The following is a 22,680-nucleotide window of genomic DNA, read 5'->3' on the forward strand; positions in this document are numbered from 1 at the left end:
TGACAAAATTTGATTCTTCTTCTTCTTCTGACACATGTCCTGACTCATAGTACTTTCCTTTGCCTGAAGCCTGGAAGGCAGCTTCTCTCTTATCTGATGGACCTCCTTTCCTCATTTCATAAGCAGTTAAAATTCTATGTAGTTGTGACATCTTAAGGTTTTGTAGATTCTCTTTTTCTTCTATTGTAGAAACTTTAGATTCAAACCTAGGGGACAAAGATCTTAGAACTTTTTCAACCACAATAGCCTCTTTTATTTCTTCACCCAAATTTTTCATACAATTAACAATCTCATCTACATGAAGAAAATAGTTAGCAACACTTTCATCATTGTACATTTTGAGATTTTCATGCTGGATTCTGAGGGTTTGAACTTTTGCTCGTTTCACTTGATCATCTCCTTCATAGCTCAGAACAATCTTGTCCCATATTTCTTTTGCGGATTTATACTGCATAACTTTCACGAATTCTGATTGAGATAGACATCCTAGAAGAGTATTGACTGCCTTTGCATTTGTTTCATATTTCTTCTTCTCAGCTGGATCTATAGGAGTAGCTGATGGAAAAGTATACCCTGTTTCTATGATGTCCCAGACTTCTGTACCCAGAGATTGAAGATAGGCAGTAACTCTTACCTTCCAATATACGAAGTTTGTCCCATCAAAAATCGGTGGCCTGATTGATGCTTCCCTCTTGTAGTTGCTCATGATGGACGATCTTCCTTCAAGCGATCAAGCTTCTTCTGAAGGACCTGCTCTGATACCAATTGTTGGAAATAATACTGAGAGGGGGGGTGAATCAGTATTATCAAATTCTTTTCAATATACCATCCAGATTTATACTTTAAATTATTCTTCAGATATTGATGATTAACTTGTATGTCAGTACCATATAATAATGAACAAGAACAATGAAAAACAGATAGTCACACCAAAGAACACCAAATATAAGGTGGAAACCCAATGTGGGTGAAAACCACCTACTGCAATATGTCTCTATCTTCTTTCGATTAGAAACTTCTTTTACAATGATTTTGTACTGGTGCAGTCCTTTACCAGTACGCAGGCTGCAACCTGCAGAGAGCTAAAACTCTCTCTCGTTTTCCAGTCTCTCCTGGAAGGGAGCTATAACCCCCTACTTCTTTCCTTTCAAGGACCACTTTTCATTAATTTTCAGACTAGATCCAAGAACATCAAATAATCAAGTACATGTGAATCAACCAATCTCCTTATACAATTAATCCAATGAATCACCCAAACTTCTCAGAATTCTGTAAACAAAAAACCAATACCAGTAATCTAAACCCAGAACACTGCAGCAATAGATAAAAGGCAGCCAACAGATATTTCAAAACAAGCCCGCAACTTCACCAATATAAACCTGCGGATATCCGCAGCTTTTCTGTGCCTGGACTGCGCAGATCCGCACCTGGTCCTTCTGCTGCTCTGCGTACCAACGCACCTACTCCTTCTGTTGAACTGCATACCACAGCTCAGATCCGCACCTGCACTGTCTGCTTGACAGCGTACCTCCGCACTGGTCCTTTTGTGCCTCTGCGTACCTCCACACCGTGCTTTCTTCTATGTTGTGTATCTCGCACCAGTGCCTTCTGCTTTGCTGCGGACCCCCGCACTGCGTCTCTTGCTCTGCTGCATACCTCCGCACTCACGCCGTGGATTGCCTGCGAACCTCTGATTAGGGCCAAATTAACAGTCCTCCAATGTGCCATAGATAGTCAGATCCACAGATCTGATCATGCGCTCGAGAGATCACGACTTCTCAATAGATTCGCCTTTAATTTCACCTTCATCTAGGTCTAGCCTTTTGAAACCGATAACCCAATATTTCAGATCTTAAGATATTCAAATTTCACAAGTGACTAGCCAAATGATCTCCTTTCCTTTTTATAGGTAAGCCCTTACTAAAACCATGAAGTAAAACCATAGAGAACTAATACAAGGGACACAAAAACCTGGGGCTCAATAATTTAGATGCTATACCACGGGCCAAAACCATAGGATCATAAATGATGGGCTAAATACCACGGGCCAAACATAAGAAACCCCACGTGAGCGCACTTCTCTGCATTGGAGTGAGTGAACTAGGGTCCGCACCTTATGAATGGAGCACCTGCGGGTATGTCCGCACCTCTTGGTCGGGGTACCTGCGGGTCCACACCTTTTGAACTATGCACCTACGAACGTCTTATTTTTCATCATTTTGAGAGCCTGGTCAGAGTTTTTCCACTTGAATGAGTTGCCATCAAGTACAACACCTGTACCATATAGCCAAACTAGAATCATAATGCCAACAGATTTAGGTTTGAATAGGCTTATTGGTGTTATACCTGAAACCATTACAAATTTGAGCAAGCTTCAGTCTTTTCAATTTGAGAACAACAATCTCACAGGTATCATTCCAAAATCTATTGGGAATCTTCAATCTCTCCAATATATGAATTTATATGCAAACAACTTAGTTGGATGTATTCCATATAGCATTGGCCAACTAAAATCTCTCACCACTTTGAACATAAATAGTAACAGTATATCAGGGAGTATTCCTAATAGTATCAGCAGTTTGCTTTCACTTAAGATCTTAGTTATATCCAAAAATAAGTTAGAGGGACCAATTCCTAGGGGCATCAACAACTGCACTTCTTTAGTTATTTTCTCTGCCTACTCTAACAATTTCTCTGGCAGTATATCCACATCTTTGGCCAACTGTACCAACATTCAACTGCTCGATTTAAGTGAAAATGGACTCACAGGGGAATTCCCTAGTCATCTCACATTTTTTCATGATTTGGCTATTCTGAGACTTGGTTATAACAATCTCCATGGTGATATTCCTAATTGGATTACAAATCTCACTAAATTAAATTATTTGGATTTATCCAACAACAAATTTAGTGGAAGAATTCCAATTGATCTTCAAGGACTTCAGGGATTTGCACTCAATGTATCTTGGCTTGGAATAAGTCAAGGACCATCTAATATATTGTCAATTCCAGACATTAAAACAATGGAAGTAATATCATTTGGGATATCATATGTGGATGACACTTCATTTGATTTGTCTAACAACAATCTTACAGGGGAAATACCTACAAGCATAGGAAGTTTGAGGAGCTTGCGATCATTGAATTTATCTGGGAACCACTTGGAAGGCCCAATACCCAAATCTCTTAGTAACATATCTACTTTGGAGGTGTTGGACCTGGCAAAAAATAATTTGAGTGGACCAATCCCTCAAGAACTCTCTCAGCTAGACTGGTTGCACAAATTGGATGTTTCATCTAACAGCCTATGTGGGACAATTCCAACAGGGACACAATTTTCAACTTTCGATGCAACTTCATTCCAAAATAATAAATGCTTACGGGGGTGTCCATTAGATTCATGTAGCAATCAAAGGGAAAATCCTATAACAAAAGGTAATAGCACTAGTAAGAGTAATCATGTTAAAGTGGAATGGTTGAGTCATGTAAATGAAAAAATGTCATTGTTTGCATTGGCAATCGGAATGGGGATTGGATTTGGGGGAGTTGTTGCTATGTTCATATTGTGGGAGAAGGCTAAGTGTTGGGTATTATGTGTGGCACCCCCAAAGCCACAAATATTTTATGGATTGTATCGGCTCCCTGCATAATAGGTACTATAACCTATTATAGCAAAATATGAAGTAGAAGTTGTGTAGTATGTATTTCTTAATGATAATTATAGTAGGCTTAACATATCTAAGTTAACCTCCATTCTATAATATAAAGTGATATTTATAAACATGGGAAGATTTCTAAGGTTATATATTTGACAATTTTCCTTCTTAATTGTCATTCTTGGGTTTTGTGTAGAGATTTTATTTTAAATTTACTTTGATTCATGGTATGTAATAATGCATGTTTTCTATTAGCATTTAACATTTTCTTAAAACTTTCTTTACTTTAATGTTAATATTTTATATTTATTAAAATTAAAATTTTAAAAATATTTTAAATAATGCTATTTTAATAATCCCCATGGAGGGTGCCATCACCGATGGAGGACACGCAGTAGAAAAAGCTAGGCAATGATTACACGCAACAAATACCAGTTAGGTTGCGAGTACCAGAGTCTTAAAGCTAGCCTAGATTGCAGGGCAACTAATATTTATGGAGGCTTACAACGCCCAAGTTTTTCTATGAAACTCAAACACATCTTTTCCTAATGAATTAGTAAATATATCAACCAATTGATCACTAGATTTACAAGGCTTCAAGTGAGCTTATCCATTGCTCACAAGTTCTCTAATAAAGTGATATCGAGTATCAGTATGCTTGCTCTTTTGATGAAACAACTATTCTTGGATAGTGAAATCGCTGAGGTGTTGTCACAATATATTGTTGTTGATCCTTGTTGTTTCTACTTGAGTCCATCAAATACTCTTCTTAACCACACGGTTTGACATGATGTTGATGTTGCTGCTACATATTATGCTTATGCTAACGAAAGTGTCACAATAGGTTGCTTCTTAGATTCCCATGAAATCACACTTGAACCAAGATGGAACACATAACCAGAAGTATTCTTCCTATCATCCAAACTGCCTGAAGAATCACTATATGTGTACCCAATCAAATCCTTCTTCTCTATGCTAGCATACATTATGCCACAATTTCTAGTTCCTGATATGTATCTCAAAATTATTTTTCCTGCTCTCTAATGTGTGTCTTTTGGAGTCTCCATAAATCTCGAAATCAGACTTACTCCTTGCATAATATCTGGTCTAGTAGCTGTGAGATACATGAGGTTGCCAACCAAGCTTTTGAATAGAGTTGGATTGACATCTGATACTTCATCATCCTTGCTTAAATTTTTACTTGTTGCAACTAGTGTAGGGACAGGTTTGCAATTTTCCATCCTCAATCTTTTCAGCAAATCTCTAGCATATTTATTTTGACAAATAATTTTTTTTTCATATTTCTCAACTTCTATGCCAAGAAAATATTTCATGAGACCAAGATCTGTCATTTCAAATTCTTTCATCATGGCTACTTTAAATTCATCCAACTCAAAATCACTTGTATAAATCATGTTGTCAACATATAAGCAAACAATCAAAATTTGTCCATGCTCATTTACCTTTGTATACAAGGTAGGCTCAATGTTGCTTTTGCAAAATCCATTCTTGATCATATAACTATCAATTTTTCTATACCAAGATCTAGGCACTTGCTTGAGTCCATAGAGCACTTTCTTCAACCTATAAAATTTATCTTCTTTACCTTCAACTTCATAACCTGGAGGCTGCTACATAGATTTCTTCTTCTAGAATTCCATTCAAGAAGGTTGATTTCACATCCATATGATATACTTTCCACTTGTTTTGAGTTGTTGTGGCTAGAACTGCTCTACCCTCCTCCCACATATACCCAAGTAACCATGCCAATCGGGTAAACATGTGACGAGAGGCTACTATGATTGGATTAGACCTCCAATGTGACCTTAAGGAAGTGGAATCGATGGAGCACAACAACCAACCTATCCACATTAGCAACAAAACCCTCTAGAGACATGTCAGCCACTCAAACATCTTGTCCCTGGGTCCCACTGATGATCTGGACATCTTAGGCCTTAGTTTCTCCTATTCTATAGGCAAGAGAGCATCTAGAAACCCAATGTCACTCTCATAGGCTTGCTACCAATGACCAGAGACTAAATTTGTCAATGATATGCCAGTGACCTCAAGATTTGAGACACTTTTTCAGGCCCACAACCCAGGTCACTGCCTAGAATGGAATGATAACTCAGGAACAATAAAAGAGTTGGGAAACAATGATGTAAAAGCAATAAGTTGAACAAGACCTTAATCAGATCCCTACTAGCCATGCCATGCATTTCGTCAAACATATCATCATCATGTAACCTACATGTGTAAACAACAAAATTAAGCATATGTGTCTCATACTTATCTGAGATTCACCATGAAGCATTGTTTCCTTATCACTTTAACTATCATTACATCCATTAGGTCATATATACATTGTTCATTCATTTACAAGAAAAAACATGTTGAGAGCCATACATAGTTGTCATAAAACACACCTATAACTAGCATAATAACAACATAAATATTCATGAAAGTACATCCATATAGACCACATATAATCCATCAAAATGCTCATAGAAATATGAGGAGAAATAACCTTTCATTAATGATACAATTTCCAAACCCGAGATGGGACTTCCACGTTCCACCCGACCATAGAATGGTTGATCCAAATCTCTCTTCAACCATTCACCCTTGTTCGATATTCCAAGCATGAATGTGCGACCCAAAACAAAAGAACCACCAGGGCATACCAAGGCTAAACTACCTCACCCTCATCAATAGAAAACCAAGCTTTACCATAATCCATCTCGGATCACTAGGAAAACAAAATGAACGCATCATAACAGGCTTTACAGTGATCTCCACCTGATCACTAGGCCAAACAAGCATGGATGCCACTGGATTTCTCCACCTACACCATGAGGAATTTTCCTATTTCCTAGCCTCTTAGGCTTTACTGCAATCCAAACCCGAATCACCAGGCCCTAAACTAAGACCCACTCTCTAGGCTTTATCGCATATCCCAAACCTAGGATTAATAGGCCCAATAGAGAGAAAACCACGTCTTAGCTTTACTGTATATCCTGCCATTCACCGACAAGGATTCCTAGGCCCACTGAGGCAACACAATCCTACCTTGATCGCGACCCACATTCTAGCTTAGGGGTCACTAGTTTAGTGGCTTTACCATGATCCACGGTCTAGTTCAGGGACCACTAGGCCATGTGCTCTATCATTCAGAGATCCACCCCACTCTACTTTGAATCCATTTGGAAATCCAACTCAACTAAAACATGAGAACCCCATCACACCATGGCTATCCATAAATGGAAAGGCTAGGCTAAAAACACGGTTACACCTGGAAAAACCCATGCCACAATAGCAAAGGACCACATGAAATACCATGCATGCCAAATCTAGCAAGGAAAATACACATGAAAATTGATACATGCAATGAATCATGATGTAGCTACTTGATCCTATCTTTCCCTGCTTGATCTTTTCTTCCTCTTGCCTTCTTTTCCTTTCTTGCTCCAATGCCAAAATTTCTCCAAGAAACTCTAAGCATCCAAGAGTGAGTGTGTGTGAGAGAGAGAGAGAGAGAATAATGAGAGAGCTCCAAAACTCAACTGACAAAAGGTTACCAATTGATCCTCAGAAGCCTTTTTATGAATGAGGCCTCTATTTTCTTCATTTTCCATTATTTTCCTTCAATTTCCTCCTCACATGCAACCTGTGACATTTCACCTACCTTTTCTCATAATTTCCATTATTTTCATAAATAAATGTGCCAAAAATGCCATTTTTCCTTTCCAAAGCCTTAGCCATTTCCTTTGCCAATTTCCTTAGCCATAAAAAATCAAATGAACACCCCCTAGGATGTCTTGCCCAACATTCAGCTTGGAATAAGTGTCCCATCAACTGTGGTTATTGATTTTGCCTGTATTAACTTTTATTACATGGAATTTTCACCAGGGTTGTTATACAACCCTCCCCCTTGGGGAACACCTTCCTCGGTGTTAGACCACACCAAGACCTCAACAAAAACCACTGAAAATAAAACATACTACTCATGGAGCTTTATAACATAGCTCAATGTAGTATTTACAATGATCACCCTGCTAAAAGCAAAGCACCATAACAACATAATAAGATGACATCATAATGACATCACACCCATACCGCTTATTGGATATTTATAACATAGCTCGTGGCGATATTTACATCCATATACATATGTACATATAGAAAAATCATCAAAAGATATACCAGAACATATACCAAAATCACACCAAAACACCAAGCCAAAACTGGTTTGCCTCAATCGGCAAACAAGGAAGGATACATAGCCCACATCTGATCCACCATCTCCCATGTAGCTTCATCATGCCCAGAGTGCTTCCATTGCACTTTAACTTGCTCGATTGCTCAGTTCTGGAGCATGAACACCTTTTTTTGCAATATACACTGAGGTTCTAGCTGGAATTCTCCATCTGGTTCCGCCTGTAATACACACCAGTCAATCATATGATCAACATCTTTAACATACTTCTTAAGAAATGATACATGGAAAACATCATGGACTTTCACTGTCAAAGGTAGTGCAATTCGATAAGCTACTAGACCAATCCTCTCAATGATACTGAAGGGTCCACAAAACTGTGGTGCGAGCTGTTGAACCTCAGAATTACCTTCCCTTTGACATCTGTTCTCACCTTTTTCTCTCGTTTCCTCATAAGACTACAGATCCACTCAATGATAAATGATAGGTTTTGTCTCAAGTAAGCATTAAAATGATCACCATATTATATTTTCATGTTCTTGCTATTTTAATAGATTTTTGCAAATTAGCTACAGAACGCAACCTATTCTGTAGCTAATTGTGGGTTTCGTAGCTATCTCATGGTTTGGCAGGTTACATGTGTCAAATAGAGAACTGGGCCACATGGGCATTTCCAGAATCATCTCCACATGGATTCTATCCTACTCACTTGGTCCAGATCGACAGAAAGGCATGCTTAAAGTCATGGTCAAAGATGGAGTCAAATACGTTATCCAGTAGCAGTAGGACTCTTGATTTTCTCTTTCGTAGCTAATCAAGAGTCTAACAGTTCTGTTGAGGAGTTAATTTGGATTAAGCCACCTATAGCTGATCAAAAGTTGAGGAGTTAATTCGGATTAAGCCACCTGTAGCTGATCAGAAGTTAAACAGTCTCATTAAAATTCAAATTAAGCCACTTGTAGCATGTTTTTCTTACAAACAGTCATGATAGATTTCGATTACCAATATTTTCTCTTAGAATGTTATGTTATTTTCCTATAAATATTGGTTGAATGAAACCGAGAAGGGGTAGAAGCTAGAAGGAATTACATGCTTTTGTTAATACTCTATATTCAGACTTCGTTTTTGTTCATAATACAAACTCTATTTTGTGAATGGTGGTTTAAAAGTGCATCTTTAACTAGCTAGCATCCAGCCACATCAGTTGCAGAGGGCCCCTGCACTGAAGGAGGTTTTTCACTTGTTGCTTTCAATTTAATTTCTATTACTCTATTTTCTACAAGTCTGTTTCCTCTAATTTTATTTCATTTCAGTTTGTAACCAATAGTGTAAAGATAAAATTACAATTGTGCAGTCTTGTTCTTCTGAGATATTGTATGAAAAATGACTGAATGAAGAATGAAGTAATAAGAATACACAGTTGCTAGTTTCTTACTATTTTGTTACTCATTTTCTTAGCATAGAACTGTCAATTAGCTGTATTAATATATGTTCTCAAAACCATTTCAAAATGATGATAATTCTATCTTAAATGGTTAAATATATATTCCATGCAGTGATTGAGCTTACTCAGTACATTGTTAGTTTTACATGATGTTATCTTTTCCTTTCTGCTTTAGGTCCTTACTTAGTTGCATCACTTGACATTCCAAAAAATCATTTCAAGAAGATTGATTCTATCATATTCCAAAATTGAATGGTTAAATGAATGCAATTACTAAATCACCTTCTGCATTAATATCACTTTTGGTTTTAAGAATTAGATCCATGGATTAGGACTAAATGGTAGGATAAGATAGATTCTTTGTTTTTCTTATTAGGTTCTAACTAGTTAAAATGGTTCTTGGTCCATTTTTAGGAGATTAGACTAATGTAGGAACCTTTCCTTTCCTTTAAAACTCATTAGATCCATGTAAATCTCTCATAGATTGTATATTCTTAGACATAAAATAAGAAAAAACCCCAAAACAAACATAAAAATACAAAACAAGGAAGTAAGAGAAAAGTTAACTAAGCACATATAGTGCATCACACTTCATCAATCTACAAACCTCAGTTGATAATTCATGCAAGCAATTTAGGACACTAAATTGACTAAACATTTTGGCACCGTTTCTAAGGAAGTGTAATTAGGTAACCTGATCTCTTACATTAAAAAAAAATGATATGCGTAGAGAAAGAGGCTCTAGGGGTAGATTCATAGCTAGAGGCAGGAGTTCAATTCCTACAACACCACCTACTCCACCAAGACTAAGAAGAGATATACCTCCATCTCAAGCTCATATTCCTAGCCATAGACCTCCTGAAGTTCTAAGGTTAGAAATTCAACCAAGAGGATCTCCTACTTCATCTACTGAGGTAGTCCTAGAGGAAGAAAATATTGGATCTCCAACAGAAGGAGTAGCCTTTTTCACCTCTACAGGAGAACATATCTTAGTTGAAGAATTAAGAATACCTAGTGGAGAAGAATAAGTAGAGGCTTTCTTCCACATACCATTAATAGAGGAACCAGAGGAAGAGCAATTAACCTTGTAGGTTGAATCTTATACTAACTCTGAAGAAACTATAATGGCAGAAGAAGGAGATGATGGATAATTTTCATTATTGGGAGGAGGAGGAGGTAGAGGAAGAGGTAGAGGAAATACTGGAGAAGGTAGAGGAAATAATGGAAGAGGTAGAGGAAATAGGGAAGTTGATAATTCTTTTGGATTCCCTATATTTGATGAAGAAATAGATGCCACAATGAAAAATATCTCGCCTTCTGTCCTCCCATGTTTTCATGGATTAGAAAGTGAAGACCCTGAAACCTTCTTATTTGAATTTGAAGTCTTGTGCAAAACTTATGATTATTTACAAGACTCTCAAAAACTCAAATTGTTTCCTTCAATGTTGAAAGGAGCTGCTTTAAAATGGTTCATGGGATTAGTCACTCAGTCTATTAGAACATGGAATGACATGAAGAAAGTGTTTCTGGACAAGTATTTGGATTATTGCATGCCTATCAATCACAGAGATGAAGCATTCAAAATGATGCAAAGAGAGGATGAAAATTTGGAGGATTTAATTGAAAGATTCAACTATAATTTAAAAAGAGCAAAAATGGATAACTTAGATCAAGATACTTTAAAAGATCATTTATTAAAAGCCAATAGAGATGAGTGGATAGATATCCTTAACATGATGGGAAGGGAGATGTCTCTCAACTACCATTAAGTGACATTGGAGAATTATGTGTTCATCTCTCAATAGGAAAGTCCAAAACTAGGAATGGTCCAAGAGATCCTTCTCTAGTTAGAGTGAATAAATCTGCAACTGGATCAGTGAGTAGGGCAGAAATTGGAAACATTCTTGATGAATTTAAAATAGATATTCTAGGGAGCCTTAATGAATAGATAGACACCCTTAAGTTAGAAAACAAGCAGAAAGCCAAGACTGATGCTTTAGCTATTTTTTGTCCTAAATGCAGAAAGAAGCATGCTTTAAGAGAATTCCCTCTGGATGCAAAACTCATAAATACTTGTGTGATTTGTTCAGAAAACCATGAGACCAAAAGTTGTCCTTCAATTCCTAGTCTTAAGGCTGTTTTTCAAGAGGAAACAATTTCGAATCCAACAGAATCTCTTTGCTTTGTCTCTAGAAGACCTTGGCAGGGGCAACAAAACCAGAGTTTCAACAACCAAATGTATATGCATCCCCCTCCAAATTGGAATTCTTGGCAGCAACCTTGGCCTCAATCTCAATCTCAAACTCAACCTTGGGATCAAGGAATGCAAAATCCTTATGGAATATTCTCTCCATATTATCAATATCCTCCATCATATCCAAACTATCCTCCCCAAAAAATTCCTCCACAAAATCAACAGCCCCAACTTCAAAACCAAAATCCTCAACTTTCACTACCATTTCCACAGAGACCAAATCAGTTACCTGCCCAACCATTACCTAACCCCAACAATAAAAATCCTTAAAATACCTATATGGTGGAAGGACAACAACTTACAACTTACATGATCAATCCATTAGATCTCAATGATGTCCAATTGAGATCTAGTAGGATATTAGAAAAGAAAAAGCCTTCTATGGTTATTCAAGAACAAGACAATTCCGAGGAAGATTCTCCACAACAAAATAAATGTTTTGAAGGAACATCTCCTCAAAACCAGAATACTGAAAATAAAAAATAGAAAGAACCAATAAACTCAACTCCTATCATAGAGCAACAAGAGAAACAACCAGTATCCACTTCTACACCTCCTTTTCCAAAAAGGTTACAAGTTGATAGAAGGGTAGAAAAGCATATTATTTTGCCTAATTATGATTTTCTAGATGAATTGAAAAATGTCTGTATCAAAATTCCTTTGTTAAAAGCCATTAAGGAGATCCCAATTCTAGCTAAAATAATAAAGAATTGAGCATGAAAAAACTAGGAAGAAAAACAAAAAAAGTAAAAAGAATTCAGCGAGCAGGAAAAATAGCAAACATAATGATGGGAAAAATTGCCATACAAAAATATATAGATCCAGGAAGTCCCGTAGTAAAAACACATATCAATGGTGTTGAAATCCTGAATACACTGATTGACTTAGGAGCAGCAATAAACATCATGAGCAAACAAACCATGGAACATCTCAAACTTCCCAATCTTCTTTATACACCTACATTATTGCAATTGGTAGATAGATCTGAAATCAAACCAGATGGTGTGTTAGAAGATATTTCAGTGTCCTTAGACTCTTGGGAGTACCTTGTTGATTTTATGATCCTACCCCGAAAGAGCAATGTAGGAGGACATCCACTTATCTTAGGAAGACCTTGGTTGGTTACAGATGATGCTTTTATTCGCTGTAGATCTGGTGATATGTATATCTGTGATGGTAATTCAACTAAGAAATTCACTCTATATCCTCCAGCAAGAACAATCATAGAGATAGATGACAAGGAATGGAATGATGATGAAAATGATCTTCATCCTCTCTTTACTATTTCAACCATTAGTGAAGATAGTCAAATTTTAAATACAATTGAAAATTTTGAATCATCTCCAGAATATGAACATGATCAATTTCAATAAAAATCCAATATTGAATATTTTTCATCTAGGCAGATATATGTTTATTATATGGAAGAATTTAGTAGCTCTACAGTTGAAATCTTTCCAGGGAAAACATTGAACATAAACAATAATTTGGAAAAATCACGACAGGAAAAGATAATCAAAACTTTACAACAACATTCCTCTACATATGCATGGGAATACACTTACATGAAAGGTATCAGTCCTAAGACTTGTATACATCACATCTACATTAAGGAAAATTGTAAACCTATCAGACAACCTCAAAGAAGGGTGAATCCAAATCTTAGGGAAATTGTGAAAGAAGAGTTGCAAAAATTGTTGAATGTAAACTTTATTTACCCGATTTCAGATAGCTAGTGGGTTTCTCCTCTAGTGATTGTGCCTAAACAGAATGGTTAATGGAGGGTTTGTATTCATTATTGAGAATTGAATAAAGCTACCCTGAAAGATGATTTTCATTTGCCCTTTATAGATCAAGTGTTAGATACATTGGCAGGTATGAAGTATTTCTCATTTTTGGATGGCTTTAGTGGTTATAATCAGATTCAGGTAGCACCTGAAGATCAAGATAAAACCACATTCACCTGCCCATGGGGAACTTGTGCCTACCAAGTACTCCCTTTTGGATTGTGCAATGCACCTTCAACATTCCAAAGAGTAGTACTAGGAATTTTTTCTGATATAATACATGATTGTGTAGAGGTATATATGGATGACTTTATAGTTTATGGGAATACATTTGAAGAGGTTTTAGAAAATTTGGAAAAGGTCCTTGAAATATGTAAGGAAGAAAACCTTTCACTAAGCCATGAAAAATGTTTTATGATGTTTACAGAAGGGATTGTTTTAGGACATCACATTTCAGTAGATGGAATTAGGGTTGATAAATCTAAAGTTGAATTCATCTCTAAATTATCAATTCCAAGTTGTCAAAATGATGTTAGAAGTTTTCTAGGATTCACAAGATACTATAGAAGGTTTATAGAAAATTTCACTAAACTAGCATCCCCACTCTTCAGATTGCTTACCAGAGATTGTGAATTGAATTGGAATCCCAATTGCCAGTTGGCATTTGAGACATTGAAAGAAAAAATCTATGAAGCACCCATCTTAAGAGGTCCAAATTGGAAACTACATTTTCATATTTCAACAGATGCTTCAGATACAACTCTGGGAGCTATATTAGGACAAAAATATTTGATCCCTTATGCCATCTATTACACAAGCAAGAATTTGACTCCCAATGAGTTAAATTACATTGTAACTGAAAAGGAATTCTTGGCCATTGTTCATGCTATCAACAAGTTCAGACATTACATAATAGGCTATGAAACCTTTGTTCATACAGATCACTCTGCAATTAGGTACTTAATGAATAAACATATTACTAATGGTAGAGTTACAAGATGGTTATTACTCCTACAAGAATTGAACATCACTGTTTTAGATAGACCTAGAAAACAAAACACAGTTGCTGATTTCTTGTCTAGAATTCAAAATATCAAAGATGACACTCCAATTGAAGATAAATTTCCTGATGAATATCTTTTCGTAGTAGCTACTCAAACCCCTTGGTTTGCAGATATTGCTAATTACCTGGTCACAGGAAAATTACCTTCACATTTGTTTCCTAAGGAGAAAAGAAAAATCATTCAAACAAGTGCAAGTTACTCATGGATTACTAATGAATTGTATAAAATAGGTCTAGATCTCATGATCAGAAGATGTGTTTGAGAAGATCAAATGCCTCAAAATTCTTAAGGCATGTCATGATGAACCTTGTGGTGGACACTTTGCTGACAAGAGGACGGCCTATAAAATCCTTCATTTAGGATATTATTGGCCCTCCATCTTTAAAGATGCCAAAGAATATGTCAAAAGGTGTGACAGCTGCCAAAGGGTAGGGAAACCTGCTCCTTCAAATGAAATGCCACTACAACTCATTGAACCTTTTGAAAAATGGGCCTAGGATTTTGTTGGACCAATTAATCCTCCATCTAAGCAAAAGAAGTATATTCTGGTATGCACTGATTATGTCACCAAATGGGTACAGGCTAAAGCATTACCTTTTTCAAATGAAAAATCTATAGTTAATTTTGTTTTTGAGGACATCTTCACTCATTTGGTGTTCCAAGAGAAATTGTGACAGATCAAGGATCTCAATTTACATTTAAAATGGTGGAGATACTTGTGGAAGAATACAAGATAAAATATAGGAAATATACTCCTTACCATCCAGAGGCAAACGGTCAAGTTGAATCTACCAATAAGGTTATTGAAGGAATTCTCACTAAGACTGTACATCTACGCAAAAGAGATTGGGAAGAAAGGCTTCCTGAAGCCTTATGGGCCTACAAAACTACATGGAGGAACACAATAGGACATACTCCCTATGAGCTTGTTTATGGGAAACAAGTCTTGTTCCCTATAGAGTTTCAAATCAGAACCTTCAAGATGACATATTAATTGGGACTGGATTTATCAGAAGCACAGAAACATAGATTGGAGCAACTCAATGAGCTTGATGAAATCAGAAAAGGTGCAATTCAAATAACAGTTCAGTCCAACAGCAAAGAGCTAAATGGCATGATAAGTATATCAAGGAGAAGAAGTTTCAAGCAGGGGATTGGGCACTTTTGTTCGATTCATAATTCAAAGATTTTCAAGGGAAGTTTCAAACTCATTGGCTCAGGCCATATGAGATTGAAGAAGTTTTTAATAATGGAGTAGTGAGAATAACGACAATAGATGAGAGAAAGGTACCTCTTCTTGTTAATGGTCATCGATTAAAGATATATCATAAGCCAATTTCAAGGGAGGATTTTGTCAGAATTTTCCAAGATAACACTAAGATGAAGTTGGTGAAAAAGAATTCTTCTTCTCCACTAACTTAGTTTTTCCTGTATATATATATATATATATATATATATATATATATATATATATATATATATATATATATATAAATCTGAAAACCAATAGTTCATTGGCTTACTTATACAGGAAATACAAGGTGAAAATCAGAGATTTCTGACATCCTATATTTCCTATTTTCTTTCTGTAATAAGTAGTGACATAAAGCTACATTCATTTGTAGTTCCTAATCTGCAAATTCATTTCATCTCACTTCACTTTCATTCCCTTCCACTGTTATATTCCATTTTCATTTCATTTCACATTCATGTTCCATAGCCATATTTCATCTTTATCATGTTCTGCAGCTAATTCCATTCCGCAACTAATTTGATTCTGCAGCCATATCTCATTCCGTAGCTCTGTTCCAAACAAATGATGATTGTAGGGAATTGAAGAATCTTGTTTTTGAAGACTGATATGCCAAAAAGGGTATCTACAGATCAACATCAAAGAAAACAACAAACGAAAAGGTTAAGTTCTAAGAGGTAAAGTGAAAAAATTTATTTTAAATAGAAAGGTTAGAACATAAAGCATGTATCATATGGGCATTCATATGTTTCCTTGACATATCATCATTTGATTTGATTGCAATCTCTATCGTACTGCATATCCCCCACATCCTCCATATTCCATCACATAACGGTCCATAATTAACTCCCTCATTGTTTTTAACGGTCATAACAATGACGCGACATACTTTTCCACGTTTCTCCAAAACCCTTACCATCTACTTATTTCATGCAAACCCGCAGTTCCTTTCACCATATTCACAGTCAGTCCATTTCATAAACCAGGAAGGGTAATTCTTAAGGTTGAATTTTGCGTAGTAGAAGGCATGGGGCTCATTGTCAGATCAGAACCGGTAGGAGAAAAGTATATGGAAGGATACCCACAGCTCAAGGAAATGTTGCAGAAGGCTGGATGGCTCAAATTCATCGAAAAATTTGATGGTTTTCATAAAGGGATCACAAAATCCTTTGCTAGATATTTTGATGGCACAGAGGTAGAGATTGGAGATATTAAGTTTGCAGTTACTGAGTTGTTCATAGCTGAGGCCACAGAACTTCCAAGGCATGGTGAATCATGGAAAATAATACTCAGGAACCCAGGTATGGATATCTCTGTTTTTAGAAAAGGAATTCCCATTTCAGCTCTTAAAACGTAAATGGAGGAACATGCTTTTGATATTACAGAAATTTATCACCTGTGAGGGGAGATTCAGTTGCATGTATGTCTACCATATTCATTTACTGATGAATTTCCTAGAAAACAGAGAAATCAATCTTCCTTTCTTCTTGCTAAATAGCTTAAGAAGGATGGCCTCAAATGTGCAAAAGAAAATAGAGTTCATAGATACAACCATGTACCATCATGGGTTGGTAAAGATACTAATTCAGTTTCATTTAAAAGGCATAGGAGATACCTGGGAGGATTTCCTCATTAGAAACCATTTCCAAGAAGCACCAGAGTCACCCAAAGAAGATAATGTTAGAAGAAGCAGAAGAAAGGAGATTGGTATAACTATTAAAGACAAACCTGAAACTTCATTTCAGAAAGATGATGAAAAATTAATATCTGAAGAACAGACATAAATCAGGAAACAAATCAGGGCAAGAGGAAAAATAAAAAAGGAGAAAAAGATCACAAAGGAGGAGAATGTAATTCATCCACAGCCTAGAAGAAGCTCTAGACTCCAGGGTTTGATAAATAAAACATCATCAAAAGAGACAGAGTTCATAAACTTAGAAGAAGAAACCCCCAAAGCTTCTCCTATTAACATCTCATCTGCACACAGTCCTCAAAATTCTCCTAACCATCATTTTGAAGGTAGCCTAAGAAAAATATCTCCAAGCATAGACCTAGTGCCTCAATGAATCCAGAACCTTCTATCAATCCACAAGAACTTCTAATTGACTCTCTTAAAGAGGAAATTTATGAATTAGAGATATTGAACAGACATATCAAATAGGAGAATGAAACCTTGAAGGAACAAAATAAATTGGACAAGGCAATTCATGATAATACCATTCTGCATCTAGGACTATGGTATAAGAAAAATAGGAAGTTGAAAAGAAAGAATAAAAGTCTAAATAGAACAGTCATCAACCTCAAGTATAGACTTCTTATGAGGAAACCCAGAATGACAATCACTTCAAAGAAGAGCAAAAGAAGAAACTTGGATGTACTAGCAAAAGTGTCTGAGCAAATGCGTTAGAGAAGAAAAACTCACATTTTTGGCAAATTGCATGAGGGCATGCAATTATTTTGTAGTGGGGGTATGTTGAACCTTAGAATTACCTTCCCTTTGACAACTATTCTCACCTTTTTCTCTTGTTTCCTCATAAGACTACAGATCCACTCAATGATAAATGATAGGTTTTGTCTCAAGTATGCATTAAAATGATCACCATATTATATTTTCATGTTCTTTCTATTTTAACAGATTTTTGCAAATTAGCTACAGAACGCAACCTATTCTACAGCTAACTATGGGTTCCATAGCTACTTTCATGGTTTGTCAAGTTATAGGTGTCAAATAAAGAATTGGGCCACATGGGCATTTCCAGAATCATCTCCACATGGATTCTATCCTACTCACTCGATCCAGATCAACAGAAAAGCATGCCTAAAGTCATGGTCAAAGATGGAGTCAAATATGTTATCCAGTAGCAGTAGGACTCTTGATTTTCTCTTTCATAGCTAATCACGAGTCTAACAGTTTTGTTGAGGAGTTAATTCAGATTAAGCCACCTGTAGCTGATCAGAAGTGGAGGAGTTAATTTGGATTAAGCCACTTGTAGCTGATCAGAAGTTAAACAGTCTCATTACAATTCGAATTAAGCCACTTGTAGCATGTTTTTCTTATAAACAGTCATGATAGATTCAGATTAGCCACCTATAGCAAGATTTTCTCTTAGACGGTTATGTTATTTTCCTATAAATATTGGTTGAGTGAAACCGAGGAGGGGTAGAATCTAGAAGGAATTACATGATTTTGTTAATACTCTGTATTCAGACTTCATTTTTGTTCATAATACAAACTCTGTTTTGTCAATGGTGGTTTAAAAGTGCATCCTTAACTAGCTAGCATCCAGCCACATCAGTTGCAGAGGGCCCCTGCACTGAAGGAGGTTTTTCACTTGTTGTTTTCAGTTTAATTTCTATTACTCTGTTTTCTACAAGTTTGTTTCCTCTAATTTTGTTTCATTTCAGTTTGTAACCAATAGTGTAAAGATAAAATTACTACTGTGTAGTCTTGTTTTTCTGAGATATTGTATGAAAAATGACTGAATGAAGAATGAAGTAATAAGAATACGCAGTTGCTAGTTTCTTACTATTTTGTTACTCATTTTCTTAGCATAGAACTGTCAATTAGCTGTATTAATAGATGTTCTCAAAACAATTTCAAAATGATGATAATTCTAACTTAAATGGTTAAATATCTATTCCATGCAGTGATTGAGCTTACTCAGTACATTGTTAGTTTTACATGCTGTTATCTTTTCTTTTCCGCTTTAGGTCCTTACTTAGTTGCATCACTTGACATTCCAAAAAATCATTTCAAGAAGATTGATTCTATCATATTCCAAAATTGAATGGTTGAATGGTTAAATGAATGCAATTACTGAATCACCTTCTGCATTAATATCACTTTTGGTTTTAAGAATTAGATCCATGGATTAGGACTAAATGGTAGGATAAGATAGATGCTCTATTTTTCTTATTAGGTTCTAACTAGTTAAAATGGTTCTTGGTCCATTTTTAGGAGATTAGAATAACTTTGGAACCTTTCCTTTCCTTTAAAGTTCATTAGATCCATGTAAATCTCTCATAAATTGTATATTCTTAGACATCAAAGAACAGAAACCCCCAAAACAAACATAAAAATACAAAACAACAAAGTAAGAGAAAAGTTAACTAAGCACATATAGTGCATCACACTTCATCAGTCTACAAACCTCGGTTGATAATTCATGCAAGAAATTTAGGACACTAAATTGACTAAACACCAGCTTGGCACATGATCAAATCCACAAGGACCTCTTCTTCGATTTGATGCGTAAGTACACCTATTCCCCAACTTGGAACTCCTTGAACAACCTATTCTGATATGCATAAATTTTCTTCCTATCCTGTGTTGCCTTTATATTTTTCTTTATAACCTACATTTCTTATTCCATCTCTGCCAACATCTCTGGTCCAATCAACACCTTGTTAACCAGATCACTCCAACTGATGAGAGTTTTACAACTCCACCCATATAATGCCTCAAAAGGACTCATCCTCAATCACTCTTGATAACCGTTGTTGTATGAGAACTCTACCAATGGGAGATACTCTTCCCACTTCCATTGTTGATGCATCACATACATCCTTAACATGTCCTCCAATATCATGTTGAACCTTTATGTCTATCCATCTATTTGTGGATGATAAGACGTATTGAAGGCCAACTCTCTATGAAAACCTACAAATAACTCCTTCCAAAACTTGGAAGTGAACCTTGCATCCCTATCTGACACAATCTTCTTTGGAACACCATGTGATCTGACCACATCTCTGATCAATACCTTTGCTACATCACTAGCTAAGAATGTAGACTTCACGGGAATGAAGTGTGCAACCTTTGTCAACATGTCCACAAAACCCATGATGGAATCATGTTGTCCCACTGTCTTCGACAACCCTGTAATGAAATCCATGGAAATGACCTCCCATTTCCACTCTGGAATCGCAATCGGCTCTAGTAATCCACCTGGGTGGTTACACTCTGCCTTCACTCACTAACAATCAAAACACCTAGCCACAAACTCTGCTACATCCTTCTTCAGATTCAGCCAATAATAGAATTTCTTCACTATAGTCAATGTCTTTTGATGACCTGGGTGACCTGAATAAGGTTTCAAATGAAAATGTCTCAAGATCACCTTCTTGAACTCACTGTTATCTGGCACATATATCCTGTCTCTGAATCTAACCAATCCATCCTCTGTAGGACAATATTCCATACCCTGTGCACCTATACCTGTACCTGTGCCTGTACCTATAATGCCACATGTACCTGTACCACTACATGTACCTGTACCTACACCTGTACATGTACCTATAATATCACCTGTACCTATACCACTACATGTACTTGTACCTTCACTGTGCTGCAACTTGTGCACAATCTCCATATACCTAACATCATACTGACCTGCCTGCAAGATCATATCCTATAAATATGTCCCATAGGAGCTCATAGATTCCAAGTGATTTACCTGTACCCACCTGCTGAGAGCATCTATCACCCTGTTCTCTTTACCTTTGATGTACCTGATATCGAAATCAAATTCACTAATCATGGCCAACCATCTAGCCTGCCTGACGTTCATATTTGGATGGTCAAACAAATACCTCAACCCAATATGATCACTCATAAGTACAAACCTCCTGCCAAGAAGATAGTGTCTCCACATCTTCAATCCATGTATGATTGTTGCTAAATCAAGATCATGCGTCAAGTAGTTCTTCTCATGCTCGTTTACTTTTCGTGACTCATAGAATACCACCTGTCCATCTTGCATAAGGACTCCACCAAGTCCTCTCTTGCAAGCATCTGTGCATACTAAAAAGTCTTTGTCTAGATCTAAAATCTATAGCATTGGTCCATGTGTCAACCACTGCTTAAGCTACTCAAAACTAGCCTCACACTTCTCTGTCCATTCAAACTTCTTACCTTTCCTCTACAATGATGTAATAGGATATGCAATCTATGAGAAGTTCTTGATGAACCTCCTATAGTATCCTACCAACCCCATGAAAGATCTCACCTCATCCACACTCTTAGGAGATACCCACTCCATGATGGCTCTTATCTTCTCTAGATCTACTGCAATGCCCTCCTTGGAGAAAACATGCCCCAAGTAGTGTACCTCAGTCTGAAAGAAAATACACTTGCTGAGTTTAGCATACAACTGATGCTCCCTTAACAATCTCAACATTGCATCTAAATGCTTGGCATGCTCTTCCTCATTTTTACAATATACCAATATATCATCAATGAACACAATAACAAACCTATCCAAATACAAATGTAACACACTATTCATCAAGCACATAAATGTAGTTGGGGCATTAGTTAAGCCAAATGGAACAACACTAAACTCGTAATGCCCATACTTGGTCCTGAATGCAGTTTTTTAAATGTCCTCCTCTTTAATGCATACCTGATGGTATCCCGATCTCAAGTCGATCTTGGAGAACATTGTTGCTCCCTTCAGTCAATCGAACAAGTCATCAATCCTCGGCAAAGGGTACCTGCTCTTGATAGTCACTTTGTTCAACTGCCTGTAGTCAATACATAATCTGAGAGTACCATCTTTCTTCTTCACAAACAATACCAGTGCACCCCAAGGTGATACACTTGGCCTAATGTATCCCTTTTCCAACATTTCCTTCAATTGTAGCTTTAACTCAACTAACTCAGGTGTGCTCATCCGATAAGGTGCTTTTGATGCTGGAGCTACCCCTGGCACTAACTCAATAGAAAATTCTACCTCCCTGTGAGGTGGCAACTATGTAATGTTCTCAGGAAATACATCCTGAAACTACTGCAAAACTGGGTTCCTACTCAACACATTTGCGTCCTCAACCTCCTTATCCTTGTCACTAGAAATGTGCAATGCAAATAATACACACCCTTTCATGTGGCTATGCTTTTCTTGCATAACTGTCACCATCCTAACTGATGTGGCTTTCTTCTTACCCTGTAAGACTCTTGGTTCTCCATTTTCATCAACACACTCAATGACCTTGTCATAACAGTCTAC

General features: G+C 36.6%; 1 protein-coding gene across 1 annotated transcript in view; it reads left to right on the forward strand.

Moving 5' to 3' along the window:
- Positions 1–22,680, forward strand: part of LOC149200844 (uncharacterized) — a 44,066-nt gene that overhangs the window by 7,246 nt on the left and 14,140 nt on the right. The window contains exon 2 of the mRNA XM_089401096.1: positions 2,702–3,587. Within this exon, the coding sequence (XP_089257222.1) occupies positions 2,702–3,587 (886 nt within the window). The remainder of the gene's footprint in view (positions 1–2,701; positions 3,588–22,680) is intronic.

Source organism: Pinus tabuliformis, chromosome 2_1, assembly GCF_031772625.1.
Source record: "Pinus tabuliformis cultivar Carrire ecotype Pingquan chromosome 2_1, CPIR1, whole genome shotgun sequence".
Lineage (NCBI taxonomy): Eukaryota > Viridiplantae > Streptophyta > Pinopsida > Pinales > Pinaceae > Pinus > Pinus tabuliformis.